Here is a 17794-nt window from a genome sequence, read left to right as displayed (position 1 = left end):
CTGTTTCCAAAAAAAAAAAAAAAAAAAAGTATAAAATAGGTCTGGGAGTGTGGAGTGTACCCCGGAGGTAGAAGGGCTTCCAGGAACCCAGTACCACCAAAAAAAAAAAAAAAAAAAAGAAAAAAGAAAAATAGGGTTGGGGGGTATAGCTAGGAGGTAGAATGCCCCTGGGTTAAACCCCAAGTTCTGCAAGAAAAAGCAAAAAAATTCCTTAAAATTTTATATATATATATTCATTATAAACCAAAGCCTAGTATACATTGATCTATGTAATCAAGAAGAGAAAAAAAATCTTATGGCATGTTGAAATTACATGATAGATGTAGTTAATCAAAACCTGATTATATTAGTTAATTCATTTAGTCTTAAGTATTACTTTATTCCCCAAAGATGGAACATAGTCAGAATGTGATTTTAGATTCTTAAATATCTTCCCATTGTCATCAACCTTCTTATCCTAAAATACAAAGAGGCAAAAACCCCAATAACTCTCTAGAATCTATTTTATACTTTTTTATTTTTGGAAACAGGGTCTCTTAAGCCAGTGCGGCTGGCTTAGAACCTGCGGGATCTTCCTGTCTCCGCCTCCCAAGTGCGGGGGTTACAAGCATGTGCCACCACACCCGGCCCACTTTGAGTTTATTTAGTTGCAATTATACACAACAGAATTAAACCCCAATACTTTTATGTTATTTTTCTATTTAATGAAATGCTTGGTAGTAATGAAAATGTAATAATGAAAATGTGTAGTTTTAGAGATCTAAAACTCAAGAAAGTAATGTGCTTCAGTAGACATCATAGCCAGGCTTGGTGGTGGATTTTCATAATCCCAGTACTTAGAAGGCTATGACAGGAGGATACTGGTTCTCCACCAGCCTCAGCTACTTAGTGAGGTCCTCTGCAATTTAGTGAGACCCTGTTTCAAAATAAAAAATAAAAAATAGGGCTAGGGTATAGCTCGGAGGTAGAATGCCCCTGGGTTCTATCCTAAACACCGCAAAAAAAAAAAAAAAAAAAAAAAAAAAAAGACATCATAGCACATTTTTCGTTTATAGGGTAAAAGAAATACATAAAATGTCCTATTATTGACCTAATTTAATACTCCTTTGGTCAGAACTATCTTACCTTTTGAAGAATAAAAAAGGCTATTTTTCAATTCAGGTCAGGTTCGGCTCATATCAAATTGTATTTCATTTGTAATTAGTGGACATTGTTCAGTAATTAGAGAAGGGCCAGCAGCTTCTCTATTTGCTGACTTATGATTGGTAGATATTTACCATGTTATATGGGAAAAAAAGAAGTTTCTTGGTGGAGAAAGCACAATAGTAATAAATTTTTCACAAATTGAGATGTCTTCCAAAAAACCATTTGTTTTAGTTGAGGAAACTGGGTCCATGTTTAACACACATTTCCTCTGGTCTCTTCTTCCTTCTCTAGTTAAGCTTTCAATCACAGGAACCAATCACATGAATGTGGCCCAAATGGAGTAAATAACTGAGAGCAAGCCTGGGAAGGATGTGGATTTTACCATAGCTCCTCAAATTCTACCAACCTTCAATTCTGAGGTTTTGTCTAAATTAGGTCTAATTCTTTTATATGTCTCTTCCTTTCAGAGCATAGATGTGAAGGGTGTACCTTTCAAGAAAGATGATTTCCTTTGCTGGAAAATTTGATTCTGATAGGGTATTTTGGGTCCAGTTCAATTTCCTTCCTATTTATTATCTGTAAAGATTCAGGTACAAATCTTCCTCATGAGTTAGCTTATCAGGAATTACTGTACTCAGAAATACCTAGCTAAGAATCATGAAAGAATAGGATTTCTGCTGGGCGTGGTGGTACACGCCAGCAATACCAGCAATCTGGAAGGCTGAGTCTGAAGGATCTCAAGTTCAAGGCCAGCCCGAACAACTCAGATGCCGTGTCAAAATTACTAAAAATAAAAAAAAGGGCTGGGATGTAGCTCAGTGATAAAACTGAGTTCAATCCCCTGTGTGTGTGTGTGTGTGTGTGTGTGTGTGTGTGTGTGTAAAATGCCTCAGGAGGAAGAAGATACCTCACGAGTCTAGGGATTGTTAGTGGAGGGCAGGAGAGCAAGTAGAAAGTAGACTGTTTTATCATCTTTGGCAATTTTCCTTGGTGGATATGGTCAGAGGCACCACTCAGTGCCATTTGCCCTTTAGCCTGTGCCCAGTACAGCATGATTCCTTTAGGTGCTAAAAAGTCTTCTAAGTTGAAAGGTTCTACAAGTCTGTTTTCATAGTGTCATTTATACAATTTAAATAGTAATTTGAATCGTTCAGTTTGGCGGTGGGAAGGTATAAAAGTCTCGGAGCGCGTTATTTGTTGCTGATACGTGGCCAGATATTAGATCTAGTTAAACAGTCCTTATGAGCTAGGTATACATTAATCTTTGCAGGAGGCCCACCACGCTGTTGCGGTAAATATTCATTCTACTTACAGAGGAGAAAACTGAAGCTTAGAAAGAGGATCAGTAAGTACGTGGTAGTGATAGCTTTAAGTTAATTTGACTTCAAAGTTATGATCGCCTTGAAAAACTTCAAAATAATTTTCTCAAATGCGACATTAATCCCATGGCTTTTCCCAATAGATTTCGTTCCCTAATCTGTGTCCGAATTCTCAAGAAAACTTGGATTATACTATCAAGAAAACTTGGGTTATAATCCTGGCTGAGACTGCCCAGCTCTGTGTCCTTGATGTTATCACCTACATTATCTGGACCTCTATCTTGTAGGTTAAATGAGAGGGGTGAATGGGATAGTCACCAAAACCTATTAACTCCTATAATCTCTCTACGTTATGGATTCAGTCTTTTGAGTCTTAGCTCACTTTATTCACATCATTTCTAAGTATAGTGCTTTCTATTTGAAGCAAATACTAGTATATATATATTTTGTTTTTGAGGTACGGGAGATGGAACCCACGGGCACTCTACTTCTGAGCTGCCCCCCACCCCCAGCCCTATTTTTTATTCTTTATTTTGAAACAGGGTTTCATTGAGTTGCAAAGGGCTTCACTAAGTAGCTGAGGCTGTCTGCAAACCGCGATCCTCCAGTTTCAGCCTCCCAAATGCTGGGATTACAGGCGTGCGCCACCACACCCAGCTACGTGTATACTCTTATTACTAGGAATATCATTACCCTAAATACTAGTCAGCTGAATACATAGGTTATAATTGTTCCCTTATTGTGTTTCTTGCATACCAGGAAATACACTAGAGTTCTACATAGAAGATCACATCTGCTCCTCATAATAGTTTTATAAAGGTGGATTTTAAAGTTCTGATTCCACAGAGGAGAAAGCCAAAAAGCCCATTTTGAGTCCTTCAAGGTCCAATAGATAATGTAATGACGCTAGAAGTCCTGCCCTTGTGTTTGACAAGAAAACCAGCTCTTTTCCTTCCTTCCTTCCTTCCTTCCTTCCTTCCTTCCTTCCTTCCTTCCTTCCTTCCTTCCTTCCGTACTGAGGGTTGAGCCCAGAGGCATCTACCTGAGCTACACCCCCAGCCTTATTTTTTTATTCTTCCTTTTGTGTGTGTGTGTGACTGGGGATTGAAGCCAGGGGATTCTTTCTCCGAGCTACACCCCACCCCCAGCCTGATCTTTTATTCTTTATTTTGAAACAGGGTCCCACTGAGTTGCAAGGGCCTCACTAAGTAGCTGAGGCTGTCTCCGAACCGTGATCCTCCTGTCTCAGCCTCTCAAATTCTAGGATCACGAGCCTGTGCCACCACGCCCGGCCTTATTTTATTTTAGTTTTTTAAACACTATTTTATTAAATTGTTGAGGCTGCCCTCGAACTTGGGATCCTCCTGTCTCCGTCTTCCAGGTACGGCTATCATAGGCGTGTGCCAAAACGCCCCGCCCTAATCTATATTTTCTAATTCTACTTTAGGCCTAAGGTTCAGATATTGTTTATTCAACCGCAGGCTTCCCCTCCCCCACCTAAGTAAATTATCACTGAATTACTGTGTACTTCCTGCCAGCTTCACCCACTGAGAGGGAAGAGCGGAGCGGGAGGGGGCGACTGCTCCCAGGCCGAACCCCTGGTCAGAGTCGAAATTTACAACCAACAGCCGCCTCGGGAGCCGCAGGCTTTGTGCGCCCTCGGCGAGCCCAGCGCCGGTCTCCCTCCGCGCCGACCCGTCCCCGAGGCGCCGCGTTCCTGCGCTGAACTACGTTTCCCAGAGGCCCGCGCGGCCGAGAGCGCGGGCTCGCCGCGCCCTTCCTCCCTTCTCTCTCGCCCACCACGCGGTCGCCGCGTGATGACGCAAGCGCGTCGGGCGCCGACGAGTGACGACGTCCTGGCTCGAGCCCGCGGCGGCGGCCTAAACAGCGGCAATAGGCCCAACAGCGGCGGTGACTGCAGGGACGACGACGGCGGGGCGGCGCTGCGCGCAGAGGGGAGGGGTAGGCGGGCGGCGCCGGCGGCTTCAACTGCGGCGGCGACAGCTCGGGCGACGGAAGGAGCAGCTCCGCCGGCCGGCGGTCGACGCAGGCCTCCCTCCGCAGCCCGGAGCGGCTCGCGCCGTCCTCCGCGGACGATCTCCATAGAGACCGTGACAAACAGACGCGGGGGCCGCGCGGCCGCCGTCCGCAGCCGGGCCGCGGCCTCCCCGCCCCCCGCCGCCAGCGCGCGCGCCCTCGGTTTCTGCTCGCGACCTCGCGGTTCCTGCCGGGTCCGTGCCTTGCTGTGTGGCAGCGCGGGCCGACTTTTGGGCCGGGGCCGGGCGGGGGAGGCCCTAAGGCCGCCGCCTCTGCCTCTCCCGCCCGGGAGCGGGAAGCCGCCGGGCCTCCGCCATGGCCTCCGGAGCCGGAGGCGTCGGAGGGGGCGGTGGCGGCAAGATCCGGACGCGGCGCTGCCACCAGGGGCCCCTGAAGCCCTACCAGCCGGGGCGGCCGCAGCGCCAGGTACGGGCTCCGGGCGGCGGGCGGCCACGTGGGCTCGGCGGGTGCGGGCGGCGGCGGGCCCGGCGCACACGTGGACCTGGGTCCCCGGGCTTCCCCGGCGGGCGCAGGGCGGGAAAAGAAATCCTGGGCGTGAGCTACGTGGGTTTCTTTTTTGGCGGGTTTTGGGGGTTTGACGTTGTGACTCACGCCTTCTCCACCCGGAGAAAGGGAAAAGGGAAAAGATGTGGCTGGAGGCCGCCTCCTCCTGTCGCTGGCCCCTCGGGCCCCGCCGTTCGGTGTTGGTGGGCCAGGAGGGGGGGGCCCCCAGGAAGTGGCCTCCGGGGTACACAGGGGATGGGGGCGCTGTTAGGTGCAAAGTGGAATAACTTAAGTCTCTTAAATAATTTTCAGTCTCCCCCGCCCGAGGCCTTTTCCTGATCTGAGTGCGTTGGCTTCGATTTTTTTTATCCCTCTTTCTCTTAACCGGGTTATAGTTACCGTGGCACTGGGGCATTTTGAAAGTCCCTCTCCACCCTTACGTCTTTTCTCTGCTGCGCGACTCTTCCCTCTTCTCTCCTCCCCCTCTTTATTTTGGAGGCGGAAATCGGCCATTCTCCACCGTTGACCAGGTTTCCAGCTCTGATCTCATACACAAAATATTTTAATTATATGGGGCTTATTTCAGAAGTTAAGGTAGGTTTGACACTCTGGGAGTGTTCGTGGTCTTATAACTTAGCCAACTTATGCACTCTTGACTACTTAAAATTGTTAAAAAAAATGGAGGATAAATGTGAGACGTTTGGTTTTGAGAGAATTCCATTTTTGAAACCTTGCTTGTTGGAAGGATTGAATAGGAAAACAGTAAAAGCTTATTTTAGCCAAGTCACTGAAGTCAGTGGTACTAGGTAGGAAATGTGTTTTAAATTTGATAAGAAAATGAAAGTATAGCAAAAGGATTAGATAACTTGTTGCATATGTTAGAGACATAGATTACTTTATTCTGGATAATAAATACTGGACACTTCAACCTTTTGTGGTTGTTAAAGTGTATCATTTTCAAAAGTAAATCCAGGGAAGATTTTGAATAGTAAAAGTTGTGGTTTATGTATTATAAGTTCTCTACTGGTAGTTAGAAGGCTTGACATTACTATCACTCTCACCGATTTCCCCCCATACGAACCGAAAATGCTTTTTTTTCAAAGGTCTTGTGATGCACATGGGTGTTTTAGAATTCGGGTCATAAACCTGGCCACTTAACCTTACCTAATCTTATGTAGAATGAATGTTATAAATGCTTTCTGATTCTAAGAATAAATGTCTTTAAGGGCATTCTTAGAATTCATACTGCGTACATAAAAATGAGTTTTTTTTTGAACAAAGATTGATGGATGGTCAGGACTATGTTTAGAAAGAATCTAATGTATTAGAGAGGCAGAAAAGATAATCACAGCTTATTTCAGAATTTGCTTAGATAAAAATCCATTTGGAGGAAATGTTGCTGTAGCAGCCTAACACTATAAAACCCAAGTTTTAGAGCTGATATGCTTTCAGACTGTAGTTTTGTTTTAAATCTTGATAATTTATATTTGCCTCTTATCTAAAATACTTTGGGGGCCGAGTGGGGTAGCACATGCTTCTTTTAATCCCAGTACTTGGGAGGCTGAGACAGGAGGATGGCAAGTTTGAGCTAGCCTCAGCTGCTTAGTGATGCTCTCAGCAACTTAGACCCTGTTTCAAAATAAAATATAAAATAGTTCTGGAAGCGTAGCTCGAAGGTAGAAGGCACCTGGGTTCCATCCCTAGTACGGCAAAAAAAAAAAAAAAAAAGGAGTTCATGGTAGAAGGCCTCAGAGTTCCACCCCCAGTACCACAAATAAGCAATAAATAAATAAATAAATAAATAAATAAAATAAACTTTGGTGTTCTTGGTCCAGCCACTGAATTAAAACTATATATATATATATATATATATATATATATATATATATATATATATATAGCTTTTAAGTTGGAATTAAAGATGTTTAGGGTTTTTCTTTTGATCAGCACTATTATTTAATACTGGCCCAAACTGCCAAAGTGTTCAGAGATAGTTAAACAGCTGTCCTGTTTTGTTTTCTTTTCATCTTGAGGTAAGGACATATTTTAGTTTTTTCTGGAACTTTGCTGTACTGGGCTGTCAACTGGATGTTTTGTAGCAGCTGCTGAGTCATCATGAATAGCTAAGCGCTTCATGACATGGCATGTTTCATAATAATATTATTTGATTACGTGTCCAAGGGTTTCCAGGCAAAAATGAAGCTTTCAATTGTGTAGTAGCAGGTTGTAATAAGAATGAGAGGTCTGGCACTATTAGTTAATGGATTTTTGCCAAAGCCTGCCAGGCTAGCTAGCTAGTGCAGTCAGTCACTCGGTACCTGTGACTTTTGTATGTGTTCAGTTGACTTGTAATTTCCGGTTTTGATATTTCTGGTTTATCCTTAATGGGAAATGTCTAAAGTTTAGCCTTTTCTCTTCTTTTCTCTTTTTTATTTTTTTGCGTACTAGGCATGGAACCCAGGGACATTCTACCTCTGAGCTATACCTCCAGCCCTATTTTTATTCTTTATTTTGAAATAGGGTCTCAGTGAGTTGCAAAGGACCTCACAAGTAGCAGCTGAGGCTTTGTCAGCCTCCCAGATGCTGGGATTACAAGCATGCGTCACCACGCCCAGCTGCCCTTTAATTCAGTTTTTAAAATGTACTCTAGCTTGAAGTTGTGAAGTTACTCAGCTAACTGAGGGATAGCAATGCTTAAGAATTGTAGAAACAGTGAGCGGGTGTGGTGGCGCTTGCTTGTAATCTCAGTACTTGGGAGGCTGAGACTGGAGGATTGCCTAGGCTTGAAGTCTGCCTCAGCTACGTAGTGTGGCTCTCAGCAACTTAGACCCTTTTCCAAATAAAATATAAAATAGGCCTGGAGGTGTAGCTCTGAGGCTGAAGGCCCCTGGGTTCTATTCTCAGTACCATAAAAAAGAAGAAAAGAGAGAAATAATTGTAGAAGCAATAAAGAATATCTTTGAACAATACAAATTAGTCATTTTCACTTGTACCCGTTTACCTGTTAGCCTGGTATTATTATTTTTTTAAAGAACTTTATTAAAAGATAGAAATAGAGAAAATAGAAATACAGCCCCATGCCAAAATGGCATGAGGGGGTGACTCGAAATGAATACACCCTAGCCTGGTATCATTTTCTTAGTTGGAGTAATGGGTTAGTGTTTGTCACTTGTTTTATCTCATTTTTCATTTCCCTTTCATGCAATTCAGTGGAGAGGTCAACCTTGCTTTTCTTAATAGCCACCATAAAAGGTTGAGCACTTGGGCAGACCAGAACTTTGCCTCTGGAAGAAATTACCTCCACCTTCTCCTGAGAGGGAAACACTTACTTTGCCCTCTTTTGGGGACTGAGTATAATGTTTGTCTTCTGGTTTGTAGCTGAGAGGATCCATGTATAATCCTCCTAGATAATGTTTGTATATTATCAATTCCCACATTTAATAATTTTTTAAAAGGGGAAGAATCCACCCATCAGTAGTTTAGATGAGGGGTGGGTAAACATTTTATGTAAAGAAACAGTGAATTATGCAAATGTCAAAACCATTCTTAGCCTGTGTAAGAACAGATTCAAGGACTGGATGTGGCCTACAGACCATAGTTTGCTAAATCTTGGTTTAGAGGGTAGCATAGTTTTTGTACCTTCTTTATGATACTTTGCCCCAAGTACGTCCTGCCTGATTATCTGAGAACTAGAGTGTTGTCAGATTTGAAAAGGACAAATATTTATTTATTTATTTATTTATTTATTTATTTATTTATTTATGGTGGTGTTGGGGGCAGAACGCAGAAGCATTCTATCTCTGGGCTATACTCCCAGACCTTTTTTTTTTTTTTTAAATTTTATTTGGACAGGGTCTCACTAAGTTGCTGATAGCCTCACTACGTAGCTGAGGCTGCCTTCGAGCCTGTGCGATCCTCCTGTCTCAGCCTCCCAAGCACAGGGATTACAAGAGTGAGCCACCACGCCTGGCTCGAAAAGGACAGATATTTAAAGGTTGAATATTTAACTCACTCCAAATGTCACTAAGTTTTTTACTTTAGTCTTTAAGCTTTATCTTAGATGCTTGATCTTCTCAATGAATATAAAAATGGAAGTAATTGATCTGAAAGACATACTCTAATGCAATCAGACTGAGTTTTGAGTGCCTGTACTGCCCTGACTTGGACAGCTAAAATTCTGCTTACTTTCCTCATAAAAATCGTTGTAAGGATTAAATGACATAATTTAAGGAAACCTTTTAAAACAAGACCTGGTATCTATTATTGACTCCTTTGAAATTGTGACTAAGTAGAATCATTGGATTAATGTCTTTCTATTGTCTCTGAATTTTGCTACTCTTAGTAGAGGTTCCTCTCTTCCCATACCCTAACCATAACTTCAGTCCTTTTAGGCCTGCTACTAGATCTTTTTTTACTGGGTGATGAGCCCAAACCTTAAACTGGTAATATCCTTTTAAGTACTTAGTATTTTCTTCATACATGTGCCAGTCATTTAAATGTATAGGAAAAATCCAGGTATCAAATTGTTTAATACAGAGTAGGCTTTGTCTGTATGTGTGTGCCATAAGAGGCTCTGGTGTGGTATTTTATGTTTACTTACTACTTTTTTGTGGTACTGGGGATTGAACTAAGCCTTTTAAATTAATTAATTAATTTATTTATTTTGCGGGTCTGGGGATGGAACCCAGACACAGTCGACCTCCGAGCTACACCCCTGCCCTATTTTTTATTCTTTATTTTGAAAAAGGGTCTCACTGACTTACAAAGGGCATAAGTAGCTGAGGCTGTCTGTGAACCGTGATTCTCCTGTCTCAGCCTCCTGAATGCTGGGATTACAAGTGTGTGCCACCACGCCAGCTCCTATTTTATTTAATTTGAAACACAGGGTCTCATTAAGTTGTGGAGGACCTCACTAAGTTGCTTTGGTTGCTCTTTAACCTGCAATCCTGTCTCAGCCTCCCAAGTAGTGGGATTATAAACATGGACCACCATGCCTGGCTTGCTTAGTTTTTTAATAAAATGAAATAAAAGCCCAGGTGATGTCTCCATGTCCTGGAGAAACACCTTATGTGACTATTAGTTGAAGTAAAATGAAAACACTGGTCTGTACCTCATGAAAACCATGAGTTTCAGCATATTATTAGACTGTAATGATCCTGTATTTAAAACTTTTAAAATTTATATCTATTTGGCTCATGGTTATGGTTGCGATATCTTTAAAAATTATTCTGTATTGGTATACCTGGTTTAACTTCTTGTTGCTAGATCAGTTTATCAGGAACAGGATGATAGCATACCTTTTCTGTTTATAGATATTTCAGATTGTCAGTTTCTTTCATTTGCTTATGTTTTTCATAGTATGTTTTAAGAAATAAACACTTTTTTGCAGTACTGGGGATTGAACCCAGGGGCATTCTACCTCTGAGCTATATCCCCAGCCCTATTTTTTATTCCTAGTTGTGAAACAGGATCTTGCTAAGTTGTGGAGGGCCTCACTAAGTATCTGAGGTTGGTCATGGACCTGTGATCCTCCTATCTCAGCCTCCCAAGTATTGGGATTACCAGCGTGCTCCACCATGCCTGGCTAATAAATAAACTCTTAATGTCCAGTTTTCAAACGTGAGAAAAATGTGAAAATATCTTATAATTTTTTTGTGGGTTTAACTGTTGTGGGCTGTAAGTTCTGATAGATTAAAAATGGCATATAGGTTTTTAATATTTGGTATTTAGGATGTTTTTAGAATTTTAGAAGTAGATAATTTTAGGTCTGAGTAGAATCTCAGGTTCTTCACTTGAGGCTGGCAGGAACAAAGGAAAAAAACTAATTTTGGGAAATTATATGATATAAGACTTTTAAAAGTTTGAGGAAAGCCTAGTGACATGAAAGATGAATGGGTAAGAAGGGTATGTTCGGACCTGGAAGAAAGCTGTTAAGGGTCAATGACAGGTTACTGCATAATGTATTCACCCAAAAGAACAGATAGAAATTGATTAGCTAAGCATTTTGGGAAAACAGGGTCTCTGAAACTGGTTAGAGTATAGTATTTATTGTTACAGATCCAGTGAAATTATTTCAGAAAGGAGCTTTTAGAGTCTGAATATTACTTTTTTTTTTTTTTTTGCGGTACTGGGGATTGAACCCAGGGGCATTCTACCTCCAAACTACATCTCTACCCCTATTTTTTTTTTTTTTTTTTTTTTGTGGTTCTGGGGATGGAACCTAGGGATTTCTGGGCTACACTCCCAGACATATTTTATATTGAATTTGGAAACAGGGCCTTACTTAGTTGCTGAGAGCCGCAGTAAGTAGCCGAGGCTGGCTTCGAACCTGTGCAATCCTCCTGTCTCAGCCTCCCAAGCGCTGGGATTACAAGCGTGTGCCACCACACCTGGCTCCTATTTTTTGTTCTTTATTATGAAACAGGGTTTTACTAATTTGCCAAGGGCCTAAGTAGCTGAGGCTATCCTTGAACCCTGAACCTCATGTCTCAGCCTCCCAAGTACTAGGATTACAAGTGTGTACCACCATGCTTGGCTTGAATACTACTATTTATTTATTTATTTATTTATTTGGTGGTACTGGGGGTGGAACCCAGAAACTTTCTACTTCCGGGCTATACTCCCAGACCCATTTTATATTTTACTTGGAAACAGGGTCTCAACTAGGTTGCTGAGAGCCTCACCCAGTAGCTGAGGCTGGCTTCAAACCTGTGCGATCTTCCTGTCTCAGCCTCCCAAGTGGGGAGATTACAAGCATGCGGCACCACGCCCAGCTTGGAAAATAATGTCTTTTAGTTTTACTTTTTAGGAACTGGGATTGAACCCCGGATTTTTACCTTTGAGCTATACCTCAGCCCATTTTATTTTATTTTTTTTGAAATAGGTTTTTGCTAAGTTGCTGAGGGTCTTGTTAAGCCTTGTTTCAGCCTCTCAAGCCCCGGGATTTTAGGCATGCCCCACCATGCCCAGCAAAGAATTTTTTTTTAAGATTTATTTATTTTTTAAGATTTATTTATTTATTTATTTATTTATTTATATTTTGGTGGTACTGGGGTTCCTGGAAGCCCTTCTACCTCCGGGCTACACTCCCAGACCTATTTTTACATTTTTATTTGGAAACAGGGTCTCCTAAGCCAGCGCGCGGCTGGCTTCGAACCTGCGCGATTCTCCTGTCTCTCCCTCCCAAGTGCGGGGATTACAAGCGTGTGCCACCACGCCCGGTGAAGATTTATTTTTTTTTTTTAAGATTTAAAGAAGTTTATTAGAAAGGTAGAAATATAGAAAATAGAAATACAGCTCCATACCAGACTGGCATGGAGGGGTGACTCGAAATGAATACACCCAAGAGTTGTTTTTTGTTTGTTGATGAATTCCGAGTGTTGTGTAGGATAGCCTTTTTCCTAGCCTCTGCCTCAAGTCTTTTCATTAGTACTTGAACTCTGGCTAAATGTAATTTGAAAAGCTAACAAATTCACAGTGCTTTGACACATTGAATGTTTGCTATATATCTGTAATATTGAATTGAATTAACATCTGGCGCCACACTGGATATTAACTATTCTAGGTGCTTGATGCTTTTTTTTTAAAAAAAAATGTGTTTTGCTGTATGAAGAACCCTTAGTTCTTGGGTAGAGAAAACCCAGTGAATTTAATCAGTCTGACTTTAAAGATTTGCTTCTTTAATCCTTGAATTTGATTTCATTATTTCTGATTAGTGTAGGCTTTGCTTCATTGTCACAGGAAATATTTCTAAGTCTTGAATGCTATTTTTTGTTTTCTACATATTTCATTCGTTTTGCTTTTTGGCTACCTTTCTGCTTCTAATTTAGTTAGCTTTGCCTTTATCATTACAGAGAATGGTTCAGTTCTTCTTTGCTATTGGATAACTTCAGAAGTTGATTTTTGTGGGGAAGGGATATTAGTAGAGAAACAGAAATGATAATTACTGAAGGTGAGACTATTGTACCAAGTAAATATATTACTTGTGTTTAAGTCTTTGAATTATTGATGTTTTTAACAACTTACCCTGGAATATTCATATGTGACAGTAAGATGCCATTTAAGCAGTATGCTGTAGGTAAATTAAACCCCTGCACCAACTTATCTGCGCTTTGTGAGACGTGATGCAGCTCTCACAGAACTAGGGGAAGTCATGGAGATTTGTAACTACCATCCTGTGTGATAAACTGTCGTCATGTAGGAGGCATAGGGCATTGTTAATATTCATATAAAAAGTGATTGTTGCTTGATGTGGTGGTACACACTTGTAACCTCAGTTATTGGGAGGCTGAGACAGTAGGATTACAGGTTTGTGGCCAGACTCAGCTACTTAGGAGACCCCCTTTGCAACTTAGTGAGACCCTGTTTCAAAATAAAATAGGGCTGGGGATGTAGCTCAGAAGTAGAGTGCCCCTGGGTTTAGTCCCCAGTACCACACACACAAAAAGTTATCCTCCCAGGCTTAGAGAGTTGGAGAAGGTTTGCTATATGAAAACTTCCATCAAGTTATAATGGCCAAAAAATGCTTATTGCTGAAGGCTGTGATAGTAGGAAGGAGATTGACCTGGTAAAGTAGGACTTGAGGATTCACACCTTCCTGGGCCTTTTCTCAGAGTCTTTCTCTCCTGTATTTTGTTTTGTTATATAGATCCTTTGTTCTACAGCCCCATACTGAAAATGGAACCCAGGAGCCATCTACCTGAGTTTTATCCCCAGCCTATTTTTATTTTGAGACAGGGTCTTGATGAGTTGTCCAGACTGGCCACGAATTTACTATTCTTTTGCCTCAGCCTCCTGAGTAGCTGGGATTATAGGCATGTACTACCATACATAGGCCTGCTTTCTTCTTTCTTTCTTTTTTTTTACGGGGTACTGTGGATGGAACCCAGGGACATTCTATCTCCGAGCTACACCCCAGTCTTGTTTTTTATTATTTATTTTGAAACTGAGGTGCATAGGGTCTAAGTAGTGAGGCTGTCTTTGAACCAGGATCCTCCAATCTCAGCTTCCGGAATGCTGGGATGAATGGTGGGATTACCTACCAACCCTGTACCACCACACCCTGCATTTTTTTTTAATTGCAAAGCATTCCTTTTTAAGCTGATTTACCCCATTCCTGTGAAGGCCTGAAAAACCCTTCCCAAGAACTGAAAAGATAGAGGGGTTATATTGGCCCTTTTTTTGCTATAAGGTCAGAGGAAACTTAATTCACAAGGATTAAGTTAACCATTCTTCCCCCTTTCCAGCTATTTTCACTCACCGTTTTTCAATAGTGGCTGAAGTATGTATATGTTTGATGCCTCAAAACTATTTGAAAATTGCCAGATAGGGAGATACTTGTCCAGATCTATTTGATAGACAGGGTTCCTTCTTTTTTTGTGTATAATTGAGTTGTTCCTTCTCCTCCTGCCCCCTAGAGTTTTGAAATAATTCTAATGCCTTCTAGCTGGTTATTTGCTACAAGCAAATACATAGTCTATGCAAGTCTTTTAACAGTGGAGGTAAAAGAGATTAGAAGGTAGGCCTTTATGTTCTGATTTTTCAGATTTGATGTTATAAATTAGATGCTTATAAAAATAGGTGTAATGATGATGCATTTTATAGATGAGATAATTATAAAAATAGAATGGTCTTTTAGGTAAAATTTTACCTTTTACTATAGTTAAGCTTCTAAGGTTTTTTTTTTTTAAATCAAGGCCTTATTTGGAATAACTGGTTACTAAATTTTACTAAACTTTAGTAGAGGTTCTCATATTTTAATTTGCATAGAAATCACTCCAAGAGCTTGTTGAAAAAAGTTTGCTTTTCTAATTTAGTTTGGTTTGAGGACTACATTTAATAATGGCTGTTTCAATCCATTTGTTTTATTTTATTATTTATTTATTTATTTATTTTGGTGGTACTGGGGGGTGGAGCCCAGAGGCTTTCTACCTCCGGGCTATACTCCCAGACCCATTTTATATTTTATTTGGAAACAGGGTCTCACTAAGTTGCCGAGAGCCTCATTAAGTAGCTGAGGCTGGCTTCGAACCCGTGCGATCCTCCTGTCTCTGCCTCCCAAGTGCGGGGATTACAAGCGTGCACTACCACGCCCGGCTCAATCCATTTATAATAATTAACTAGATGTATAAAGTTTAGAGCCAAAGATGAGGCAAATTCTTAAACATGTGAGAGTGTACAGTTCAAGGGCAATTTTAAAGAATTTAAAGTTATTTTAAGATTCACTAGATTTTTGTGCTTGTTAACATTACCATAAGCGTGGATAGTCTTTTCAAAGGACACTCCTGTGTTTGGGGTTTTGTACATTTTGTTCCATTTGTAATAGTCTTCTAGTAGTTTTTTTTTTTTTTTTTTTGTTATACTCCCAGCCCCCTTTTTTTTTGTTTTTGCTGGTACTAGGATTCCTGGAAACCCTTCTACCTCTAGGCTACACTCCCAGGCCTATTTTTATATTTTTAATTTGGAAACAGGGTCTCTTAAGCCAGCGAGGCTGGCTTCGAACCTGCGCAATCCTCCTGTCTCCGCCTCCCAAGCAACAGGGATTACACGAGTGCGCCACCACTCCCTGCTTACTTTTTATTTCTTATTTGGAACAGGATATCACTAAGTTGCCCAGGTTGACTTCCATATGTCTCTGCCTCCCAAGTCCTGGGATTACAAGTGTGTGCCACCCTGCCTGGCTCTTCAGTAGAAATTTGCAGGGTCCATTTCTTACTTATTGAGGTGCTTTTTGTGTTTCTGTAATGGGTACTTGTTTCTTTTTTTATCTTCCTGCTTTTTTTTGTTCATTGCACTGAATCACCTTATTATATATCTCTCTGTTACTTATTTTACTTGTTTGTTTTCTTCTAATTTATAAACACCAAGAGAGCAGAAACTTACTCCTTGCTTTATTCCCAGTGTTTAAGTGCCTGATACATAGTATGCAGTCAGTAGGTATTGATTGCAGCCAGCTGTAATGGCGCACACTTGTAACTTGTAATCACAGCATTTGGGAGGCTGAGACCAGAAGATTACAGTTTGTAGACAGCCTCAGCTACTTCATGAGACTCTTTACAACTCACTGAGACCCTGTTTTAAAATAAAGAATAAAAAATAGGGCTGGAGGTGTACCTCGGAGGTAGAATGCCCCTGGGTTCCATTCCCAGTACTGCAAAAAAAAAAAAAAAAATTGATTGAATGAATGAAGGACAGACAGCTTTGTGTTCAGCATAGTTAAAAATGATTACTGTAAGCCGGATGTGGTGGCGCACGCTTGTAATCCCAGCACGGGAGGCTGAGACTGGAGGATTGCGGTTCCGCTACTTAGGCCCTCTGCAAATTAGTGAGACTCTGTTTCAAAATAAAAGAATAAAAAATAGGGCAGGGGGTGTAGCTCGGAGGTCACATGCCCCTGGGTTCCATCCCCAAACCTGCAAAAAAAAAAAAAAAAGGTTATTGTAAGATTTGTTGTTCTGATTCACTTTAGAATATTCCCATTATTGTCTGATGAATGCTCTAGATAGAGCACATGTATATGTTTTCTAGCCAATTGAAGGTTAGGTATTCCTGATTTATTTATGAATTATAGAGGGACTTTCCCCTTAAAATATATCTTAGTTTCCTGAAATCTATCTGTTTTTTTTTTTTTTAATCTCTAACTGTAGCGTTGGTCCTTCACTTTAGCATACATCAGAATTACTTGGCAGGCTTGATGAAAGAGATGGGCTTCTGCCTTAGGAATTGATTATCCCATAGGATGGTATAGGAACTGAGGTAACTGTTGTGGTAGCAAAAGGGACCACACTTTGAGAACCACTGTCTTAGAATATTTCTTCTTTTGTATGGTACTAGAGATTGAATCCAGGGCACTCTAGACCCCAGCTCTTTTTATTTTTTATTTTGAAACAGGGCTTTGTTATGTTCACATTGGACTCAAATGATCTTCCTGTTTTAGCTTCCCAGGTACTGGGTTTATAGGTGTATGCCACTGTGCATGGCTAATATTAGAGTATGTTAAGCTTAAGTTAACTTTTTTTTGGTACTGAGGATGAAACTCAGAGGCCTTCTACCTCTGGGCTACACTCCCAGACATATTTTTATGTTTTTATTTGGAAACAGGGTCTCACTAAGTGGCTGAGATCCTCATTAAGTAGCTGAGGCTGGCTTCGAACCTGCGTAATCTTCTGTCTCAGCCTCCCAAGTACTGGGATTACAAGAGAGTGTCACCACACCCCGTTCAAGTTAACTTTTTTCTTAATGATTTAGGACTAAGACTTAGGTGTTTTAACTTATAAAGGTATATGTGATTAAACACATTCATGCACTTTTGTTTTCTGATTGCTCTCTAGGATATCTAATGCAACCACTCCATATACGACTTTTGGCCAAATAATGGTGTCAGTTTTCAGTTCTATATTTACTTTAGATTGGATAGGGTCACAAAATTTTTTTTTTTTTGTGGTACTGGGGATGGAATGCAGGGGCATTCTACCTCCAAGCTATACCCCCTGTCCTATTTTTTTATTCCTTATTTTGAAACAGTCTCACTGAGTTGCAAAGGGCCTCACAGCTGAGGGCTGTCCACTAACCCAATTCTCCTCTCTCAGCCTCCACACCTGGCTGCATAAGGATCTTTGCTACTTTTATGGCTAAACTTTTTTTGGCAGTACTGGAGATTGAACCCAGGGGCATTCTACCTCCAAGCTATACCCCCAGCCCTATTTTTAAATTTTTACTTTATTTATTTATTTATTTTACTTTTTGGTGGTACTGGGGGTGGAACCCAGGGGCCCTCTACCTCTGAACTA

At 41.1% G+C, this 17794-nt stretch overlaps 2 protein-coding genes across 3 annotated transcripts in view; both read left to right on the top strand.

The window, feature by feature from the left end:
• The window catches only part of KIF13A (kinesin family member 13A), a gene marked incomplete at both ends in the record, with an annotated part of 250691 nt that extends 245928 nt beyond the window's left edge, over positions 1-4763 (top strand). Inside the window, 2 exons of the mRNA XM_080710284.1 lie at positions 4004-4664; positions 4720-4763. Of these exons, the coding sequence (XP_080566410.1) occupies positions 4004-4664; positions 4720-4763 (705 nt within the window). The remainder of the gene's footprint in view (positions 1-4003; positions 4665-4719) is intronic.
• Positions 4764-4817: 54 nt separating this feature from the next.
• The window catches only part of NUP153 (nucleoporin 153), a gene marked incomplete at both ends in the record, with an annotated part of 67537 nt that continues 54560 nt past the window's right edge, over positions 4818-17794 (top strand). For both annotated transcript variants that reach the window (XM_080710721.1, XM_080710720.1), the window contains one exon: positions 4818-4928. In XM_080710721.1, coding sequence (XP_080566847.1) covers positions 4818-4928 — 111 coding nt within the window. The remainder of the gene's footprint in view (positions 4929-17794) is intronic.

Source organism: Muscardinus avellanarius (genome assembly GCF_963383645.1).
Source record: "Muscardinus avellanarius genome assembly, chromosome: 14".
Classification (NCBI taxonomy): domain Eukaryota; kingdom Metazoa; phylum Chordata; class Mammalia; order Rodentia; family Gliridae; genus Muscardinus; species Muscardinus avellanarius.
Note: the sequence above shows the minus strand (reverse complement) of the source record. Positions and strands in the feature narration are given on the sequence as shown.